Source organism: Cetorhinus maximus, chromosome 1 (assembly GCF_964194155.1).
Source record: "Cetorhinus maximus chromosome 1, sCetMax3.hap1.1, whole genome shotgun sequence".
Taxonomy (NCBI): Eukaryota; Metazoa; Chordata; class Chondrichthyes; order Lamniformes; family Cetorhinidae; genus Cetorhinus; species Cetorhinus maximus.
In genome coordinates this window covers 41,323,808-41,344,040 of record NC_135879.1, presented here as the reverse complement: position 1 = coordinate 41,344,040, position 20,233 = coordinate 41,323,808, and the positions used below count along the sequence as shown (strand labels likewise).

The 20,233-nt window shown below is 44.3% G+C and overlaps 1 protein-coding gene across 1 annotated transcript; it reads right to left on the bottom strand.

Annotated features, from left to right (window-relative positions):
- Positions 1 to 2,007: 2,007 nt before the first annotated feature.
- On the bottom strand, positions 2,008 to 5,778 carry LOC144679625 (interleukin-8-like). Its single transcript, XM_078540201.1, has 4 exons — positions 5,609 to 5,778; positions 4,221 to 4,356; positions 4,007 to 4,090; positions 2,008 to 2,751 (listed from the first exon to the last, which is right to left on the bottom strand). Exons 1-4 carry the CDS (start codon positions 5,670 to 5,672, stop codon positions 2,727 to 2,729), a joined length of 309 nt encoding a protein of 102 aa, XP_078396327.1. The 5' UTR covers positions 5,673 to 5,778; the 3' UTR covers positions 2,008 to 2,726.
- Between the last annotated feature and the right edge of the window lie 14,455 nt (positions 5,779 to 20,233).

The window sequence follows — 20,233 nt, the reverse complement described above, 5'->3', positions numbered from 1 at the left end:
AAACTCCTTATGTGTTCTTCCCAACAAACTTTCCTGCGTATCTTTGTGTCGTCTGCAAATTTAGCTGCCATACCTTCACTCCCATCATTTAAGCCATTGATGTAAATTGTAAAAAGTTGAGGCCCCAGCACAGACCCCTGCGGGATTCCACTCGGCACATTCTGCCAATCAGACAAAGACCCATTTCTGCATACTGTATTCTGCCAGCCAGCCAATCTTCTATCCAGGTTAATATGTTACCCACTACACCATGAAATTTAATTTTCTTCAATAACCTTCGATGTGGCACACTATCTAATGCTTTCTGTATATCCAAGTACAGTACGTCAACAGGCTCCACTCTATACACTGCACATGTCACTCCTTCAAAGAACTCTAATACATTTGTTAAACATGATTTTCCTTTCACAAAACCATACTGACTCTTCCTGCCTACCTTAAGATTTTCTAAGTGCCCAGCTATAACCTCTATAATGATCAATCCAACAGCACCACCACAACAGGGGCAGCATTTTCCCTCCGTCGGGTTTGTGCGGGAGCGGGCGCAAGCGGGTGGGTTCCCAATCGGCACCCTGGATCGGCGGGGGGTGGGCGCCGCCATTTTACATGGGCTGGCCAATTAGGGAGTGCCCAGCGTGACATCCACCCGGAAGCGCTGTGAGCTCCCTCCGCGGGCGGGGGTGCTCCCTGAGCAGGGAGTGCTCTCTTTCGTGCATGTGCGTGAAAGAGCGCAGCGATCTCCCTGAGGAAATGTGCTGCCTCGGGGAGATCAGTGTTACTTTTAAAAACCTAATTAAAGAGGGAAAAACATATAAGGACGTGCCCCCTCATGTGAAGCTGTCATATGAGCTGGGACATGTCCATTACATTTATTAAAAATTGTTTGTGAAATTTTAAATCTTACATGAAAACTCATCCCGCCCGTGGATAAGGTTTCATGCATTATCCAAAGGCCACCTGGCCTCCTTGCCTGGCCCATTAAATTCAGTAATTAATTTTGTAATGTCCATAATAAGCCGTTGACAGGTCGGCGGGTGTGCAGCTGACTTGGCTGTGCGTCTGACGAACTGAGAATCTAACAGACGCGGGGTGACACCAAGACGCACGACCCACGTCACCCCGCGTCATTTTACTCATTGGTCAGCGGGCCCTGCCCCCACTCGCCAATCTGAAAATGCTGCTCCATACATCAATTGGCCTATAGTTTCCTGTTCTCTGCCTCCCTCCCTTTTTGAATAGAGGGGTTATATTTGCTACATTCCAGCCTGATGGAGCCTTTCCAGAATCTAGGGATTTAAAGTTTACGGATGGAGAATTGTTTGGAAAGAATGATGAAGTTAGAAGGATAATCCATGTGAGTTAAGCTAACAGACTGTGAACTTGCATTTGTGCAGAACTTTTCATTATTACAGAACATCCTAAAACATTTTAGCCAATGAATTACTTTTCAGGTATAGTCTGTGTTGCAATGTAGGGATATGTGGCAGCCAAAATGTACCCATCTTCCCACGAATGGAGATGTGACATATGACCAAACACCTTGGGTGGAATTTTATGTACACATCGCAGTGGGGAAGGGTGGAACATGCGGCGAGAAATTCAAAACTCCTTTGACTTTGGTGGAACGAGAAGATCCTGCTAGCGAGAAGAGCCGTAGAATTCCGACCCTATTTTAGATGCTTATTGAGGGATTTATACTGGCCAGGGCACCAGAGAACTCCTCTGATCTCCTTTGATTACTGCCATGTGATTTTGCATGTCCACATGAGAGGGAAGACATGGCCCTGGTTTAACATCTTATCAGAAAGAAGGCACTCCTGTCAGTGCAACACTTCCTCTGTGTTGCACAAAAGTATCAGCCCCACAATATGCTCATATTTGTAGAATGGGGTTTGAGCCCATGACTCAGTGCTGGGAGTGCTACCATTGAGCTAAGAATTGCCGACTAACATTCCGTTGTCTACTCATTTCAGATAAGCTCAATGATTTAAACAGAGGCCAAAAATTGATATTGTAAAACACATACAGAAAATAATACTTGCTTTATTTAAATAAAAATACCCTATCAATTTATAATAAATATAAATTACAGATTATTTCCTCATACATTTTCGTGTTAACAAAATTACCAAGTGTTTTCATGGCAAAACATAAATACATAGAGGAATTAAACATTTTTAGGACAGCATAAATATCAATGAGAATAAATAAATTGCAACTCAAATAAATTACAATAAAAATCAAAATTACAATACTGACAATATGCCACGTCAAAATTGCGAGCTTCATTTCCAGTGAGTAACTACACTCTGACATATTAATCAGGCAGCAAGTGTATGGCAATTTGAAAACAGCATCAAAGTTGTACCGTCTAAAACATCCAGTTATTTAACTGCAATGGCAGAATTTTGCCCTTGGTGTGCGGGCTCGGTGGGGGCGGGTGGGGGTGTTTGGGAAGCCGACCCCACCCACGATCAGGCCTAGAAGCCATTTCATGCTGGCCGGCCAATTAAGGTTATAATAAAAATGTAATGGAAAATGTAATGAAACATGTCCCCTCATATGATTGTAAATACATTGCTTTACATCAGTCAGACAGTCCTGCGCTGTTACAAGTTTACGACAGGCTTGAACATGATGGTTAAAGATCTGTAAATGTCGGGGTTAGTATAGAGTCTCATTGTGGATAGGTGTCACCTTCTCGGCACTCAGCCATTGAGATTCCCTCACTGAGCGTCTTCAGTCTTGGAACTATAAAATATACAGAAACAAATAAAAATTACTCTCAATCTTGGAGGAATATATGATAAAAATATTCAGGAAAGCAATTGATTTCACAAGCTCATGTCTTAAATATTGTTTCATACGCAATTGCTCCAGAACATAAGAACAGTCAGTTCCGCCATTCCACATGATTGCGACTTATCTGTATCTTAACTATAACTGCAGGTCCTGACCTCATCTCCTGTTATATTCTTGTCTGGCAGAAAAGATCAATTTCAGATGTAATCATGAATTGAATTAGCATCTACTGCTTTTTGAGGAGGAGAATAACACCTTCTATGCAACAAAATGTTTCCTAACTTCTCTCTTGGCTCAGCCCTGATTTTAAACTACATCCCTTGTTGTCGAGTTCCCAATTGAGAAGAAAAGTGCATTTATCTACTCCATCTATTCCTTTCAAATTCCTCAAAATCTTAATCAATTTACCCTTGAACTTCTCTATTTCAGGGAATACAAGCCCAGTTTCTGTAATTTCTTCTCATAATCAAACCCTTGGAGCTCAGGTGCCAGAGCATAATGAACAAAATGTTCACCAGTTTGTCATTTTTTTGACAGAATATCACCCTTTCTCCTGTTAAAACCTTTGAGTGAGAGCAGCAAAACAGTTCCCCAATGTATATCACCTAAGGGGACAGGGTGTGTGAGAAATGGATCAGTATTACATTCATACCACAGAAGATATACTGCAAAAGTTACAGTATACATTGCCACCTAAGTCTTGCTTTTTGAGGTGTTCATGAAATACTTGAGGAAGGTCTCACTGGGGTTTAAAGTGAAAAGTCCTGTCATCATTGATATTTCTCTCCCTCAACGCCATGCAGAAATAATAGTTTGAACTAAGTTACAGCTTGCCCAATACAATATGGGTAAGCACTGCAATTCGTCCATTTCAGGTTCTCTAGCTCCAAGGTCCTCCCACGGTTAACTACAATTTTATCAATAGTTTGTCAACTCAGTGATATAGATTTTCATCTTTACCACATGGACTGTACCTGGTGGATTGATCACCAGCTCTTTACGGAATCCGCCTGATTTTCATTCTCCAAAATCAAGTAGGTTCTCTAATAGGCAGTCAATCTGCTCTTCTGGATTACTACCCAGACAGTGAAGATAAACCCTACCTTACATATTCGGTGCCTTTATTCCCATTGCATGCCTTACTACTTTTTGGAGAGCTAAGATAGATCTATTGTTTTATTGCAAGCTAGCATCTGAAACTTACCGTTTGGTCATCAGGTCAATGATCTTCTTCACCCAAATGGCTTCAGGATTCAGACACACTGGAGAACCATTTTTCAGGATTGCACTGAAAGAAGCGAAATATGACAATTATTTAAATTTCTGCTATCTACTTTCAATAAAAATATCATTAAAAATTATGTAAGCATTATTCACGTACACGGTATGTTTTTGCATAATCACTTATTAAAACTTACATGATTTCAACATTTGAACAGTGTGGGCCACTGGGAATAATTTCAACATTCTCCATGTGTTTTGGATGGATGAATCTGGAAATTGTATTAATGCATTGACAGCGCAAGCTCACTCCTGCGTGTCTGAGAGATGCAGCTATGGAAAGAACAGATTACAGAAAGTCAGTATTTGTAACTTAAATTGTAAATGTCTTTTTCGTATAGATGTATAGATAGTCTTAGACAAAGCGATAGCTGACTACTGATAGCAGACAACCTAAAAATTTCTCTCTACTGAAACAAGGGTGCCAGCCAAAGATTAGACCTCTCAGGCTATATGTCCTCACTTGGCAAATTTCAGGTCTATATTAGACATTCTAACAGGTTAGCACATTTGACCTCTCCTATAAGTGGATGCTCACAATGAATTATTAAATTTCACTCTTAATATCTGGATTTCTAATAGCATAATCTGGTGGTGTAGTCTCCCATGTTATATAAATTAGATACCATGACCCTCACATATGTGTTTCTCCAATTGTCCAAAAGCTGGAATGATTAGCAATTGTACTGAGTGAAAGCAAGATACAGTTAGTAAACTGCTCTATTTCTAAGTCAGTAAAAATGCAGAGTTACACCTATAGAAAATCTTGTTGACTTCAACTGAACTCCAGCCTGGTAAATAATAAAAATAAAATCCTGCCTAACCACTGGCTAAAATTGAGTTATTTTTCTTGAAACTATTTAAGCCTAAGGCAATATTTCTTCTTAAAGGAGCATTGTTTCCTTTTCTGCCTTACTCAACACCCTTTGTTAAAAATGCCCTTCAACATAAGATTAGCTCTGCTTTTGATCTTGGTGCACATTGTAAGTTAGGGTCATTCACTCGCCTATTCCTTGTCCACTGTCCAGGTCAGGTGAGCTGCGAGCTAATTTGTCTAAGGCTGCCACATCCTAATGGTTTGAGACTTAACAGCATTGTCTCAACACAATGTATAACAGGTGGTGCTGGCAGGGTAAGATTAATTTGGAATCACCAATTTCCTCAAAAGGTGGTTTTGGGCTAATCGTGAACCACTGCAGCCTTTGTGATGATGGTGTTCCCAAAATGGAGCAATTGTGGCTGAATCGCTCAGTAACAATAAAAAATCACAAATCCATCCCTGAACACTTTAGAACACACTTCTGAAGTTACAAACGATAGAACTGATCCCTAAAGTTAGGCTGTGCAGTCTATGATTAACAACTAATTGTTTCATAATACACACTGACAATGACAATTTCAAATGTTAATCTTAATCAGTATTATTTGCATTTACCTATAACTCTACTAGTCATATAAATGTTTTCAATCAGATTCTAGGTTCTGTATAATTGCTGTGCAACTATGAAGTCAGATTATCTCTTACCTTGGGTGGAAGCCACATAAAGTGCAAAGAGAGTCAAGACGGCGAGAGTAACTTTGCTGTTCATTGTCTTTTGCTTGTGTGATGGTCTTAATGTTCTTCTTGTTGTTGTGCTCTGTGGCTGAAGTTTGTATCTAACTTCTCGTTGTCCTGTTTCTCTATTTATAACCAGAGTACTGTTACTCATGACATGAGATGCTGTCAGCAGGAATTTCCCAGGAAGTTGCGAAATACAAACATACCAATATTGAAGATTAAAAAGCTTAAAACGAGCCCATGCATGTAAACTATATCACTTTAAAACTTAAGGAAAAGAGCTTTAAATGGATTCTTTGAAAATTATTCGCAGAAGAAATCTATTTCCTCCAGGATTCTTGCAAAGCTGCTTTCATTTTAATCCATAGTGGCCAAAGTGGCTGTGAATTGTCATAGAAAATCTTTTACAAAGCTTTAGTGTAAACAATGGCTATATGATATAAACATTAATGTTATATTTAAATGAAGTTATGTTTAAAGCAAATAAATTAACATTTAATTGTTATTGATATTTTTTTCTGCCTAAATTTAGTCATCAGTCCCAGTGGAGAGCAAACACTGGCAGCTGGTGGTGGAAAATTACTGAGGTATTTTTGTGAATGAAATCAGCAACACAAGCTGGACACATTCATATGATATTCCTCTTTCCACGAGTTAACATATTTATTTTAATTAGGTGAAAAGCTCCACCACAAATGTGGGCTCAATGACAAAAATTTTCAAGGCCATTGGCGACAGGCTGGGAGGCAGGAAAGAGGACAAATGGTGCAGAAAGGCTTTGGGAGCAGAATGCCCGCCACCTTCTTACTGCCATGCCATTTTGTAACAGCGGAAATGGTGGCAGACAAGCAACCACCTGGAGGTCAATGAAGTGGCCAAACAAGGGCCTCTTCCTGCCTCTGCTCGCATTTTATCAGTGGCTTATTTATGGATTATTATAATTATTACTGCATTTGGGGGAACAGCTAAGATAAACCTTGTTGGCTTCCCAGCAGGCACCAGCGATTGGTTCCCACCTTTTTGGGCATCCATGGCCCTTGGAGGTCCTCCCTCCCCTGACAGCAATGGCTGTCCCCATGGCAACAATTCTGCCAGCCCTCAGTGACGCCTGCCATGGGGTACAGTCAGGTAGGTCCCAGCAGCCACAGACTCCACTTGCTGCCCTTTGAGGGCACACTGCCATTGATGTGCCCTCATCCTCCAGCTGCAGCTTCAGCAAGGGCCACTGTTAGCGTTGGACCTGCTGAGCTGTGAGCCATCTGATTAGGCTGGCAGCTCCTGGGGTGGGATCTCCGTCGTTAATAGGAAGGCAACTCCAGCAGCAGCCACCTAATGAGCTGTCACTGGCAAAATGTGATCCAGGATCCTGCCACCCCCACCAAAGCTGGGTTGCTGCTCCAGCTTTCGGCCTTGTCCAGTGGGACTGTGCCACCTCCACAAATAACAATGTAGCTCGAATGTGTTAAGCATTCATGTTGTCTCCTTGAGAGGTGTGTGTGACGCAAGGGACCTTTAGTAAAAAGTAGATGTCAGTGTAGTACACCTGAATAATGGTAGTGGATTTTCCATCCATTATTATCACTCCTTTGGATCTCCCTCACAAGTTAATATCAGTGAAACAAATTGTTATTAATTGTAAGTTAGGAGTTGATAATGACCTACCCTTAGAATGCATTGGAAATGGAATGAAAGAATATAAATTAAAAATGAGTTCTAAAGCTTATATTCAATGCTTACATGATTTACATGAAACAAAGGCAAAATTTTGAAGCTTCAGTCAAGATATTATTTATATGCTTAAAAATTATACAAATATAGTCCTGATCAGTAATGTGACAGATAATTCTAAATATATTCTCTAAAGATATCATTATATAACCAAAATCATTTAATGGCATTTATTTAATTTGGCTTTTAAGCATCTAATGTATGTCAAACGTTCAATGATTTTGAAGGAAATGATTCAATTGTGCCAATGTGTCACATTGGATTTAGCAATTTGATCAACAATGGAATCATTGCAATGATTGTAATCAAATTGTTAAACATTTCAATCCCATTATTTGTTGCACAAGAGCCTAAAATTTCTCCAGAATGTTCCGTGGCATCATTTCCCCCCTGTTGGGGGAGAAGTGCAGGAGCAGGCGCGAGCGATCGCTTCTGATCGGCGCCCCCAAACTGAGGCGCGTTGCCATTTTGCGCGGGCGGACCAATTAAGGCTTGCCTAGCGTGACATGCGCCAGGAAGTGCTATGTGCTCTCTGTGCCGGTGGGGGGGGTGCGGGGGGATTCCCGTGAAAGAGCGCACAGATCTCCCTGAGGCAAAGAGCTGCCTCAGGGAGATCGGCACCGGTTTAAAGCTATCAACAAAGATTGGAAAAAATTTCCCTGACATGTCCCCTCATGTGACCCTGTCATATGAGCTGGGACATGTCCATAACTTTTATTGTAAAATGGTCTGCAGTTTTTAAATCACTCATGAGACCTCATCCCGCCCGTGGATGTTGTTTCATGTTTTTTTCCCAAGCCCACCTGGGCCCCCGGCCTGCCCGCCAACCTTAAGGTTGGACGGGCATCTCCATTAATGAGTTTAATTGGCTTTTTAATGACCTTAATAGGCCATTGACAGGACAGCAGGTGTGCCCCCTGCTCGGACTCGCGCCCGCCGAACTGACAATCTAAATGACGCTGGGAGATTTCGGGACGCACGCCCAACATCACCCCGCGTCATTTTACGCGTCGGCGAGTGGGCCCTGCCCCCGCTCACTGATCCGAAGATGCTGGCCCATGTAACAATGGGATGAGTATGCCATAGTGCCAATTTTTCGTGAGGAAAATCACACGCAACCGATTTCTGACAGATTAAATTTAAAATATCGCTACACACAAGCTTCCTCGATAATCTGCAGCACTTTCTTGACATATCTGCCAAAGTCCTTACTGCTCATAAATCATCAACAAAACTTTGCTGCTGTGCAAATAAGCAGCTCATGTTAGGTTCCTGCATTTACACCAGTAATGCGCTGGCCTAGATTTTTGCTCACATATGTAAGCACTGCATGACCAATGTCATCTACCATCAGCCTAACTGTGGAGTTTCACACTCTGAAGAACAGCCAGATTTCTAACACTTTCTGTAGTTTGATAGTGACTTTCCTTGTAATTCTTTTTAAAAATATTCTTACACATTCAGAGGGACAGAGCAGCTGGAATGTCCTTATCGATGAAAAAATGGGGGAGAGGAGGACCCGGAGACAGACAGCAGCACCTAAAAGAGCGGGAAAGAGGGGGACCCGGAGCCAGACAGTAGCACCTAAAAGAGCGGGAAAGAGGAGGACGTGGGCCAGAATTTTATGGAGGTTGAACAGACACGCACCCAATCTGAACTCACATGAAATTGCACGAGATGGCGTTGGGCGCATGTCCCGATATCATGGTGCGCTCGTGCAATATTGTGGTCGGCAGGTGCACGCGGGAGTTGGAAGCTCGTCCGCGGATCATTAAAAGGGGAATTAAGCCCATTAAATATGTAATTGTCCCGAATTTTACATGGCCCGAGCGCTATTACATTTGGCGCACGGGCCAATCACACAGGCGGATTTCACATTTCTTCACCATTCTTGATCCAGGGCAGGATCAAAGGCTCCGATATGTTTGAGGTTTGATGATTCATGAGTATTACTGTCAGTTGTTCCTTGTGTCATTATCGATAGTTTGGGATATCTTTTCTGAGCTGATATCCCTCCAACAATTCTGCAGCTCCCTGAGGCATCTTCACAGCAATTGGCAGCGTTCAGGGAGCTGGTGTGATAGTGCACTCACTCACACACTCACTTGTCTCAGAACCCTCCCTTCCCCCACCATGTCCCACCCATCCGGCACTGCATAGTGCGTTTCACACTGGCTGGCAATTAATTGTCCAGCCAACGTGAAATCACTGTCGGGAGTTGACAGAGTGCGAGTGCAGGTTTCACATCTGCTTCAAGTCCTGGCAATTGTGCTCCCATACCAAGCGTAAAATTCATGCCCTGGAGACAGGCAGCATCACCTAAAGGAGCGGCAGAGAGGAGGACCTGGGGATAAACAGCAGGGCCCAAAAGAGCGGGAGAGGTGAGGACTCAGAGACAGACAGCAGAGGTGCTACTCAATCTAGTGCAATTTATGGCTCCAGAACGGACTGAGCACGTTCTGAATAAAATCAATGTGTGACATCACGGGAAAACAGGTAGTTGATATTATTCTCATTTATCTTTCAAAAACCGGGTAATTTTAGTAATTGTAAGTTTGTTTTAGTAGTAGGAAGGTTTACTAATAGTAGTAAAGTTTGTTGGATTGCCTGGTGAGTCTTTCCTAATTATCCTATCTATGGAATTTCAATCAGGTTAAGTAGAACATTTATTGAAATAATGGGCAGGATTTTACCGTCGGCGAGTGGGGGGGTGGGGCCCGGGGGGGTGGGGCCCGCTCACTGATACGTGGGGGGGCGGGGCCCGCTCACTGATACGTGGGGGGGGGGGGGGGCCCGCTCACTGATACGTGGGGGGGGGGGGGGCCCGCTCACTGATACGTGGGGGGGGGGTGGGGCCCGGGGGGGGTGGGGCCCGCTCACTGATACGTGGGGGGGGGGGGTGGGGCCCGCTCACTGATACGTGGGGGGGGGGCCCGCTCACTGATACGTGGGGGGGCGGGGTCCCGCTCACTGGTACGTGGGGGGCGGGGCCCCGCTCACTGGTACGTGGGGGGCGGGGCCCCGCTCACTGATACGTGGGGGAGGGGGACGGGGCCCGGTCACTGATACGTGGGGGGGGGGGGGCCCGCTCACTGATACGTGGGGGGGCATGGTCCCGCTCACTGATACGTGGGGGGCGGGGTCCCGCTCACTGGTACGTGGGGGGCGGGGTCCCGCTCACTGATACGTGGGGGGCGGGGTCCCGCTCACTGGTACGTGGGGGAGGGGGACGGGGCCCGGTCACTGATACGTAAAATGACGCAGGATGCAGTCGGGGGATCTCCCAACGTCATCCCGCCCTATTTAAATTTTCAGTACGCGGGGGCGCAGCAAAATCAGCTGTGCTGTCAATGGCCAATTGAGGTCACTGACAGAGACATGAATCTAATTAATGGACCCTCCCGTCCAACCTTAAGGCTGGCGGGCAGGCCAGGAGCCCCGGCAGGAATTTAAAAAAGCATGAAACCTCATCCACAGGCGGAATGAGGTTTCATGTAGGGTTTAAAAAATCTAATTAAATTTTTTTTTAAATTATGGACATGTCCCAGTGCATTTGACAGCGTCACATGAGGGAACATGTCAGGGACATTTTTTTTCCTATTTTTAATATTTTTGCAAGTAGAGCCGATCTCCCTGAGGCTGCCCTTAGCCTCAGGGAGATGAGTGTACTCTTTCATGCGCATGTGCGAAAGAGCGCACTCTCGGGTTTAGGGATTCCCCCCTGCCCGCACAGGGAGCGCATAGCGCGTCTGTCTGGATGTCACGCTAGGCGGGGCTTAATTGGCCTGTCCAAGCAAAATGGCAGCGTGCCCCCAATCGGGGGGCGTCGATTGGAGGCACACCTCCGTGCGTCCGCTCTTCAACTTCGCCCCCGACGAGGGGAAGATCCTGCCCAATAAGAATAAAAGGACTGGAGTCATGAATTAAAATTTAATCAGTAAAATAATTAATTAATTAAATGTCGTAAAGATGGCAGGGTAAGTGATGTGTGGCTGGTGCAGGGTGTGGGAGCTCATACACACCTATGTGATCAAGGTAAATACACCTGCAGTAAGTGTCTGCAGCTAAAGGAACTTTGGCTCAGAGTCATCAGAGTCACTGAGCTGTAGGCCGAGCTGCAGATACTGCGACACATCAGGGAGAGGGAAAGTTACCTGGACACTTTGTTCCAGGAGATGGTCCTACCCCTTAGGATAAGTTCATCTGATTTGGTCCATGGTCAGAGACAGGACATTGTGGTTGCGAATGAGGCAGGTATGGGAATCAATATGGTAGAATTGGAGGCCTCAGCTCTTGCAATTTTCCAACACCACATGGACTGCAGCGGTTCAAGAAGGCAGCTCACCACCACCTTCTCAAGGGCAACTAGGGATGGGTAATAAATGCTGGCCTAGCCAGTGATGCCACATCTCATGAATGAATAAAAAAAACAGATTTGAGGTTCTTGCTGCCTGAATAGATGAAAGTGGGGGCTGCAGGGTAGATGAGTGAACTGACCATCGTACCGTGGTATTGGAAGCCTTTCGCATGGGGTGAGTTAATAGGAATGTAGTGTTAGAAAGGGACAGTATAGTCAGGGGGATAGACACAGTTCTCTGCAGCTGAAAGCATGAGTCCAGACGGCTGTGTTGCCTGCTCAGTGCCAGGGCTTGAGATTTTACTATGGGCTGGGCAGGAACTTGCAATGGGGGTGGAGGGCAGTTATGGAGGCCCACGTAGGTATCAATGACATTGTTAGGACTAGGAAGGAGGTCCTGCTTAGAGAGATGCACAGCTAGGGGCTAAATTAAAAAGCAAAACCTCAAAGGAAACACTCAGCAGATCTGGCCGCATTTGTGGAGAGAGAAACAGAGTTAATGTTTCAAGTCCAATATCATTCTTCTTTGGAACTGCTGCAGGGTGACCAAGGCTGGGAACTGAATGTACAAGGGTATTCAACATTTAGGAAGGATAGGCAAAAAGGAAAAGGAAGTGGGGTAGCGCTATGAATAAAGAATGAGATCAGTATATTAGTGAGAGAGGATCTTAGATTGAAGGATGAAGATGTAGGATCAGTTTGGGTGGAGCTAAGAATCAGCAAGGGGCAGCAAAGATTGGTGTGAGATGTTTAAAGGCCAACAAGCTGTAGTGGTGATGTAGGGCATGGTATAAATCAGGAAATTAGAGGTGCAAGATTAGAGTAATAAGAGTAATACAGTAATTATGGGGGACTTCAATCTACATATAGACTGGGTAAACCTAATTAGCATTAATGCTGTGGAGGACATATTCCTGGAATGTATGCAAGATGGTTTTCCAGAACAGTATGTTGAGGAACCAACTAGAGAATGGGTTCTTTTAGATCTGGTATTGTGCAATGAGAAAGGGCTAATAAATAATCTCAAGGGAACAGAGACTCGAGGCAAGATTGACCTTAATATGACAGAATTTTACATGAAGATTGAAAGTTCATTCTGAAACTAGGGTCTTAAAACTACACAAAGGAAACTACGAAGGTTTGAGGGTGAATTGGCTGTGGTGAATTTGGAACCTATATTAAAAGATATGATGGTAGACAGGCATCATGGGGAGGAATCATCCCAGATTGACACTAAGTGCAGTGGTGGGTGTTTCATGATGTTTTACCCACTGGCCGCAATGGCTGTTTTTCATGCTGTATTGTCCCAAACCTGCAAAAGAGGACTGCAACCCAGTGTCTCAAGGGGATGAATGATCTCCTCGGTTCCACCAGGGTAAGTCACTGTTCTCATCACTCGCAACTCACACACTCACAAATGCATCACACATCCACAGGCCCCCACTCACTGCCAGTTTAAGAGACGTCACCATTCACTCTCTCACACACACCTTTATTGTCCTCCTCCCATCCATGGGACCACTCATGACCCACACATGCCAGGCATACTTGTCATCTGGCCTGGCAGGTGTCGTGCTTAAACTCTTTCCATCTCTACTCATGCAGAACAAGTTGGCACGCAACAAGAGAGAGATCACAGACCGGTGGAGGATTGCCTGAAATCAAGGTCCTCATGGACGTTGAAAACAGAGCCATCCAGCTGGCCAGTGAGGATCTGGTCTGTTCCTGTGCTGACGGTGAGGTCGGTAATGCTCTACCAAGTGAGGATTCAGCAGTGCAACATCCATCAGACAACCAGGCTGTGAGTGATGTGTCCTATTTCACAGGCCCCTGCCATGCACTAATTATCTCCCCTTGCTTTCGCAGGCACATCTGGGAAATAGCCATGATTCCATGACCCAGGACCTCCAATCAAACCCTGAAGAAACCTCTGAAGCGGAATCTGAAAGCACCCTCATTGAAGAGCTGTCAGTGTTCACCCATATCCTCCACCAGCTCAGAGACACACACCTCAATAGGGCCTAGCCTTAGAGGAGCCTCGGGATCACAATCTGGTGAGCAAATCACATCTTCTGATCCACACCAGTCAACGGCAGAGACTTCCCAGGTTTCCGGCACGCTGAGGACTGCTGGAGGCCAAAACTCTGCTGAATCTGAGTCAGATGACGAGCCTCTGGACTTGGTCATGTCTCAGTTGCTGGTCCTACAAAGGCAAGCTTGGGAACATCAGGAGAAGATGACCACTGTACTCCTCAGATTGCAAGGCACGATGGAGGAGTCCAACTGCCCTCAGGCTGAGCTGACAGCACCAGCATTCCAACGCACCGAGGTCAACACTGGTAACTCCGCCATGGAGACCTTGGTCCAGGACGTCACTCCTGCATTGCTGCGCAGTCTCAACTCCATTGCTGACTCCATAGTTGGCTTCCAACAGTGCGTACACGAGAGGGGTGTGGGGCAGCTCGATCTCACTCCAGCTACCCCTTCTCCTCAAGGAGTCAGCAAGGGGCCCTTGAGCACCCATAAGGAGGAGGATCAGCAGGTGTAACCCTCGGGACCATCCATCCAGGTGACTCTGGGAAAATCTCTTCTCCCCATGGCTCCAGCTCCACAGGCCAATGAGGGTGCTACTGCCACACAGCAGGACCCCGAATGCAGGCCCATCCTGCCTTGCTCCCAGCCTGTCGCTGCACCTGACAGCCCCAGGGTTTGTTTCAGAGTAAGCTGCCCTGACTCCTGTTGTAGCTCACCACCCCCTGCCCCCCGACCAATAACCCCACCTGCTGGCGGCCATTAAAGTTCGAGTTCGTTGAGTCAGGAAATTGCCCGAACCTGTAAAACTGACCTGGGGATGAAGATCTGGGCCTATCTGGCATCACAGAGGAATAGACAAAATGTCCCAGGGATATTAGAGAACTGCGGGACTAGCAAGAATGAATAACTGAAAGAAATTAGAATGAATGAAAATAAGTACTGGAGTAATTAATGGACTGAAATTTGATAAATCCCCTAGACTTGATGATCTACATCCCAGAGTATTGAAAGAGACAGCTGGAACAGTGCCTACAGATTGGAAGGTAGCAAATGTAACCCCACTATTTAAGAAAGGAGGGAGAGTGAATACAGAGAACTACGGACCTGTTAGCATGATAGCAGTAGCAGGGAAAATGCTAGAATCTATTTTAAAGGATGTGGTAACTGGACTCTTAGAACTAATGGTAAGATTGGGCAGTGTCAACATGGATTTATGAAAGGAAAATCTTGTTTAACAAGCCTATTAGAGCTTTGTGAGCATGTAACTAGCAGAATACATTAAAGGGGAACCAGTAGATGTGTATTTGGATTTTCAGAAGGCTTTCAAAAAGATCCCAAACAGGGGGCAGGATTTTACCGTCAGCGAGCGGGGGCGGGGCCCACTCACCGACGTGTAAAATGACGCGCGGTGACATCAGACAGAACTCCCGACATCACCGCGCCCCATTTAAATTTTCAGGAAGGCGGGGGCACATTAAAATCAGCTGCGCGCCCACCGACCTGTCAATGGCCAATTGAGGCCATTGACAGATCAATTAAAGTAATTAGTGGACCTGCCCGTCCAATCTTAAGGTTGGCGGGCAGGCCAGGAGCCCCGGCAGGAACTAGAAAAAACAAGAAGGGGTTTCATGTAGAGTTTTAAAAATTTTAATAAAGTTGTTTTGGAAATTATGAACATGTCCCATTGTCACATGAGGGGACATGAAAGGGAATTTTTTTTCTTCCATTTTTAATATTTTTGAAAGTAGAGGCAATCTCCCTGAGGCAGCACTTAGCCTCAGGGAGATGAGTGCGCTCTTTCGTGCGCATGTGTGAAAGAGCGCACTCTCGATTTTGGATTCCCACCCCCCCCGCCCCCCGCACAGGGAGCACATCGTGCTTCCCTGCGGACGTCACGCTGGGCTGGCCTTAATTGGCCCGGCCACGTAAAATGGCGCCGCGCCTCCGATCGGAAGTGCGCCCGCAGGCACCCACCCATCAACTTCCCCCCGACTGGGGGAAAATTCTGCCCAGGAAGCTGGTAGGCAAAATTAGAGCACATGAGATTGGGGGTAATGTACTGGCACGGATTGAGAATTGGTTAACGGACAGAAAACAGAGAGTTGGATTAAATGGATCATTCTCAGGTTGGCAGGCTGTAACTACTGGGGTTCCACAAGGATCGGTGCTTGGGCCCCAGCTATTCACAATCTACATCAATGATTTGGATGTGGGGACCAAATGTAATATTTTCAGGTTTGCTGATGACACAAAACTCTCTTTCGTCTCTCTCTCTCTTCATCTCTGTTACTTTCCACAAATGCTGCCTGACCTCCTGAGGATTTCCAACAATTTCTGTTTTTACTTTAATCAAATATATATTTAGTTAGTTCATCAACTTTATTACAGACACCCCCTGACTTGCCAAGTAATTATGTATTAGTTTTGGGGCATTCCAATGTACACTGTTCCTGAATACAGCCTAACAACTCTGTCATTGAACTCAGTGCCTGGGCACTTGTCAATTTTACCATAGTGACTAATTGATTTGTTTTATAACTAAAATATTTGTACTGTCATTAATGACTTATCTCTTTTCTTCAAAAATTATTTTAACTGGGGCTCTTTAGTCTATTTTGAAGCTATGTTAAGTTGATTTTTTTAATAGTTATTTTGTTGATTTTATTTCATATTTCACTAATTATTCAGAGTTGTTTACACAAAGGGGATAGTTTGAACATTCTGTTAAATTGAGAGCAGGGGCTCTAGGGATCAGGAGTCAGGGGATCAGAAGTCTGGCTTTCCTTCCATAGCCTGGAGATTTAACTCCACATCTTGTGCCTTTAGCCACTGCCATGTTCCCAACTCAGAAGGAATCTTGAATGGCATCCTCAGGATCCAGTTGGAAAGGGAATGTGGTGGAGGAGATTATAGGACCAGCTAGGTGTGATCCCTGTACCCCCAGTGGGGGAGCTATGATCTCAAAGCGAGTCCGATCCCCAAACCAATGGGGAGGAGTTCAATTCCAGGAGGGGTTGGATCCCTGACTTGACGTGAAGGAGTCTGGGGGGAAACCAATCACAAAGGGAGTGCAATCCCTGGCCGGGCGGGGGTCTGATTCCAAGGCAGGGCAGTGGGGAGGTGCGGGGACGGTGGGGCAACCCTCGACCCTGCTTGGGGTGATTGGCATGAGTTTTTGGGGTGGAGGGGTTTATATGGGAAGTTGGAGTCTGATGGAGGGAGAGCTTGAGGCTGCCACAAAGGGTGCTGTGAAAGCAGATGCCTTCTCCCCAAAGTTGTTGCTGCCAGAGCTAAACTTGCAAAGCAGGTTAAATCTGAAGCTTCCAGTCTCATTTACATATTTAAAATGTCAACCCATCTCCTAGGAACGGTTGGTTGCGCCTTCTCGTCCCGCCTGATCAAAACTTGGAAGTTGGCTGGTTAGAATCGGCTTCCTGAAATTAACGTAGAAACAGGAGTAGGCCATTGAAGCTGTGGAGCCCGTTCCACCATTCATTACTATCATGGCTGATCATCCACTTCAGTGCCTCTATCCCACACTATCCCATATCCCTTCATGTCATTGGTATTTAGAAATCTGTCAATCTCTACTTGAAACAGACTCTATGACTGAGCTTCCACAGCCCTCTGGGGTAGAGGATTCCAAAGATTCACAACCCTCTGAGTAAAAAAGTTTCTCCTTATCTCCGTCCTAAGTGGCTTCCCCCTTATTTTGAAATTGTGCCCCCGGTTCTAGACTCCCCAACCAGGAGAAACATCTTAGCTGCATCTACCCTGTCTATCCCTTTAAGTATTTTGTAGGTTTCAATGAGATCACCTCTCATTCTTCAAAACTCTAGAGAATACAGGCCCAGTTTCCCTAATCTCTGCTCATTGGACAGTTCCCCCAGCCCAGGAACAAGCCTGGTGAACCTTCATTGCACTCTCCCTATGGCAATAATATCCATAGGGGACCAAAACTGCACACAGTACTCCAGGTGCAGTCTAACAAAGGCTCCACACAATTGAAGCAAGACTTTGCTACTCCTGTACTCAAATCCTCTTGCAATAAAAGCTAACATACCATTAGTCTTCCTAATTGCTTGCTGGATCTGCATCTTAGCTTTCAATGACTTATTGATGAGGACACCCAAGTCCCTTTGTATATCTACACTTCCTAATCTCTTATCACTTAAGAAATACTCTGCACATATATTCCTCCTGCCAATGTGGATAACCTCACATTTTTCCACATTATATCCCATCTGCCATGTTCTTGCCCACTCATTAAGTCTAACCAAATCCCCTTGAAGCTGCTTTGCATCTTCCTCACAAGACACATTCCCACCTAGCTTTGTGTCATCCATGAACTTGGAAATATTACATTTAGTCCCCACATTCAAATCATTGATATATATTGTGAACAGCTGGGCCCCAAGTACTGATCCCTGCGGTACCCCACTAGTCAACATCTGCCAATGTGAGAATGACCCGTTTATTCCTACTCTCTATTTTCTGCTTGTTAGATCCATACCTCCTATCCTAGGTGCTTTAATTTTGTTAACCAACCTCCTCTGGGGGACTTTGTCAAAAGCCTTCTGAAAATCTAAGTATACTGCATCCACCGACTCCCCTTTATCAATTCTGTTAGTAATATCCACAAAAAACTCCAAATGGTTCGTCAAACATGATTTCTCATTCAAACATCCAGGTTGACTATGCCCAATCAGATCATTATTATCCAAGTATCCATTTATCACATCCTTTATAATAGATTTCAGCATTTTCCCTACTCCTGATATAAGGCTAACAGGTCTATACTTCCCTGTTTTCTCTCTCCCTCCCTTCTTAAATAGCGGGGTGACATTTGCTACCTTCCAATTTGCGGAATTTATGGAAATACCATTCCAGAATCTATAACATTTTGGAAGATGATCACCAATGCACCCATTATCTCAATAGCTACCTCTTTCAACACTCTGAGATGTAGAATATCAGGTCCCGGGAATTATCAATCCTCAGTCCCATTAATTTCTCCAATAAAACCTCTTTACGAATAGTAATTTCCTTAAATTCCTCTTTCTTCCTCGTCCATTTGTCATGAAAATATAATAATGTCCATAATATTATTGTGATTTATTGTAAAGGTAGGTTAATAGTGGAGTTTGGATTAGTTTCTCTATGTGCATGTGTGTTTGGGGGATTTAATTGAATTGAAGACAGCTGATCTGGGTGCTTTGATGTATCAGAAGAGAAGCTAGGTTTGAAATGCTAAATATGTAAACATGGTTGAAGTTTTAGAATGGGAGGTGTGAGGAACATTTACATTTTTAGACAAATTAGAATATTTTGAATTTCAAAGAGATGGTAAGGTGTTACACCTAGCCAACAGAGGCTAAGCCAAATAGTGTGTTAATTTTTCCCCAAATGATATGAGTACTGTGAGAGATTTATGTTATGGAAAAAAGTAAAGTTGCAAAGACATATTGGAACAATGGGATTTACATTAAAAAGGGAGAAACATGTATAACGGAGCTGAGGTTATGTGTAAGCATAAGGAATTCTAAGATCTAACAAGTGTGAAAAAGCCCCCAGCTTCTATGTACCAAGCTGCTGTCTCCAGGGACTGAAGCTAAGAGAATTCACTTTGAATATCACTGTCCAGGGTATTGTGTACTCGGCTGGGTCTGTTGAAATCTGTCTTGTTTTACTGTTGCCTTAACGGAGGTGTAACTGGGATTCAGAATAATTAGAGGAGCTAGGAGTTATCATAGTAGTAATTTGTAGACCTATGTATGTGCTTAAAATCATTTTTTATTAATAAATGTTTAATTTAGCTCTGTAAAAAGAACCGCTAAGGCTCAGTAGACTTATTACTACTGAATTCAAGGCACACATCTTGAAATAAAAATACAAATTGCAAAATAGTTGTGGCAGCTGTTTCAAGTTTCCCTCTGGGATGTGAGCATCTCAGCATTTACCATCCGTTGTGCCGTAACACCTTGGATCTCTAATGCCAGGAGATTTCTTGTCTCTTTCGCAGTGAAGACAGACACAATATAATTATTTAGCTTCTCTGCCATTTCTCTATTCTCCATTATAAATTCTCATGACTCTGCCTGTAATGGATCCACATTTGTCTTAGCCAAAGGTTTCCTTTTTACATACCTATAGAAGCTTTTAGCCTGGTTTTATGTTTATTGCCAGTTTACATTCATATTCTATTCTCCCTTTCTTTATCAGCTTCTTGGTCCTCCTTTGCTGTATTCTAAATTGGTCCCAATCCTCAGGTTTACTAATATTTCTGGCAACTTATCGGCCTTTTCTTTTAATCTTATACAATTCTTAACTTCTTTTGTTATCCACGGTTGAATGATTTTTTTGGTTCTTTTGTGACTTGAAGGAACGTATAGTTGCCGTAAACTATGTAATAATTCTTTAAAGACTATCCATTGCCTATGTATTTTCCCAATCCACCTCTGCCAATTTTTCTC

What these genes read in the sequence shown, in the direction of transcription:
- LOC144679625 (XM_078540201.1), bottom strand. Translation starts at nt 5,672, where the DNA reads ATGAACAGCAAAGTTACTCTCGCCGTCTTGACTCTCTTTGCACTTTAT. An exon ending in TTATGTGGCTTCCACCCAAG is followed by an intron (nt 4,357 to 5,608) that starts GTAAGAGATAAT and finishes TTCTTTCCATAG; the next exon opens with CTGCATCTCTCAGACACGCA. An exon ending in ATTGACCTGATGACCAAACG is followed by an intron (nt 2,752 to 4,006) that starts GTAAGTTTCAGA and finishes TATATTTTATAG; the next exon opens with TTCCAAGACTGAAGACGCTC.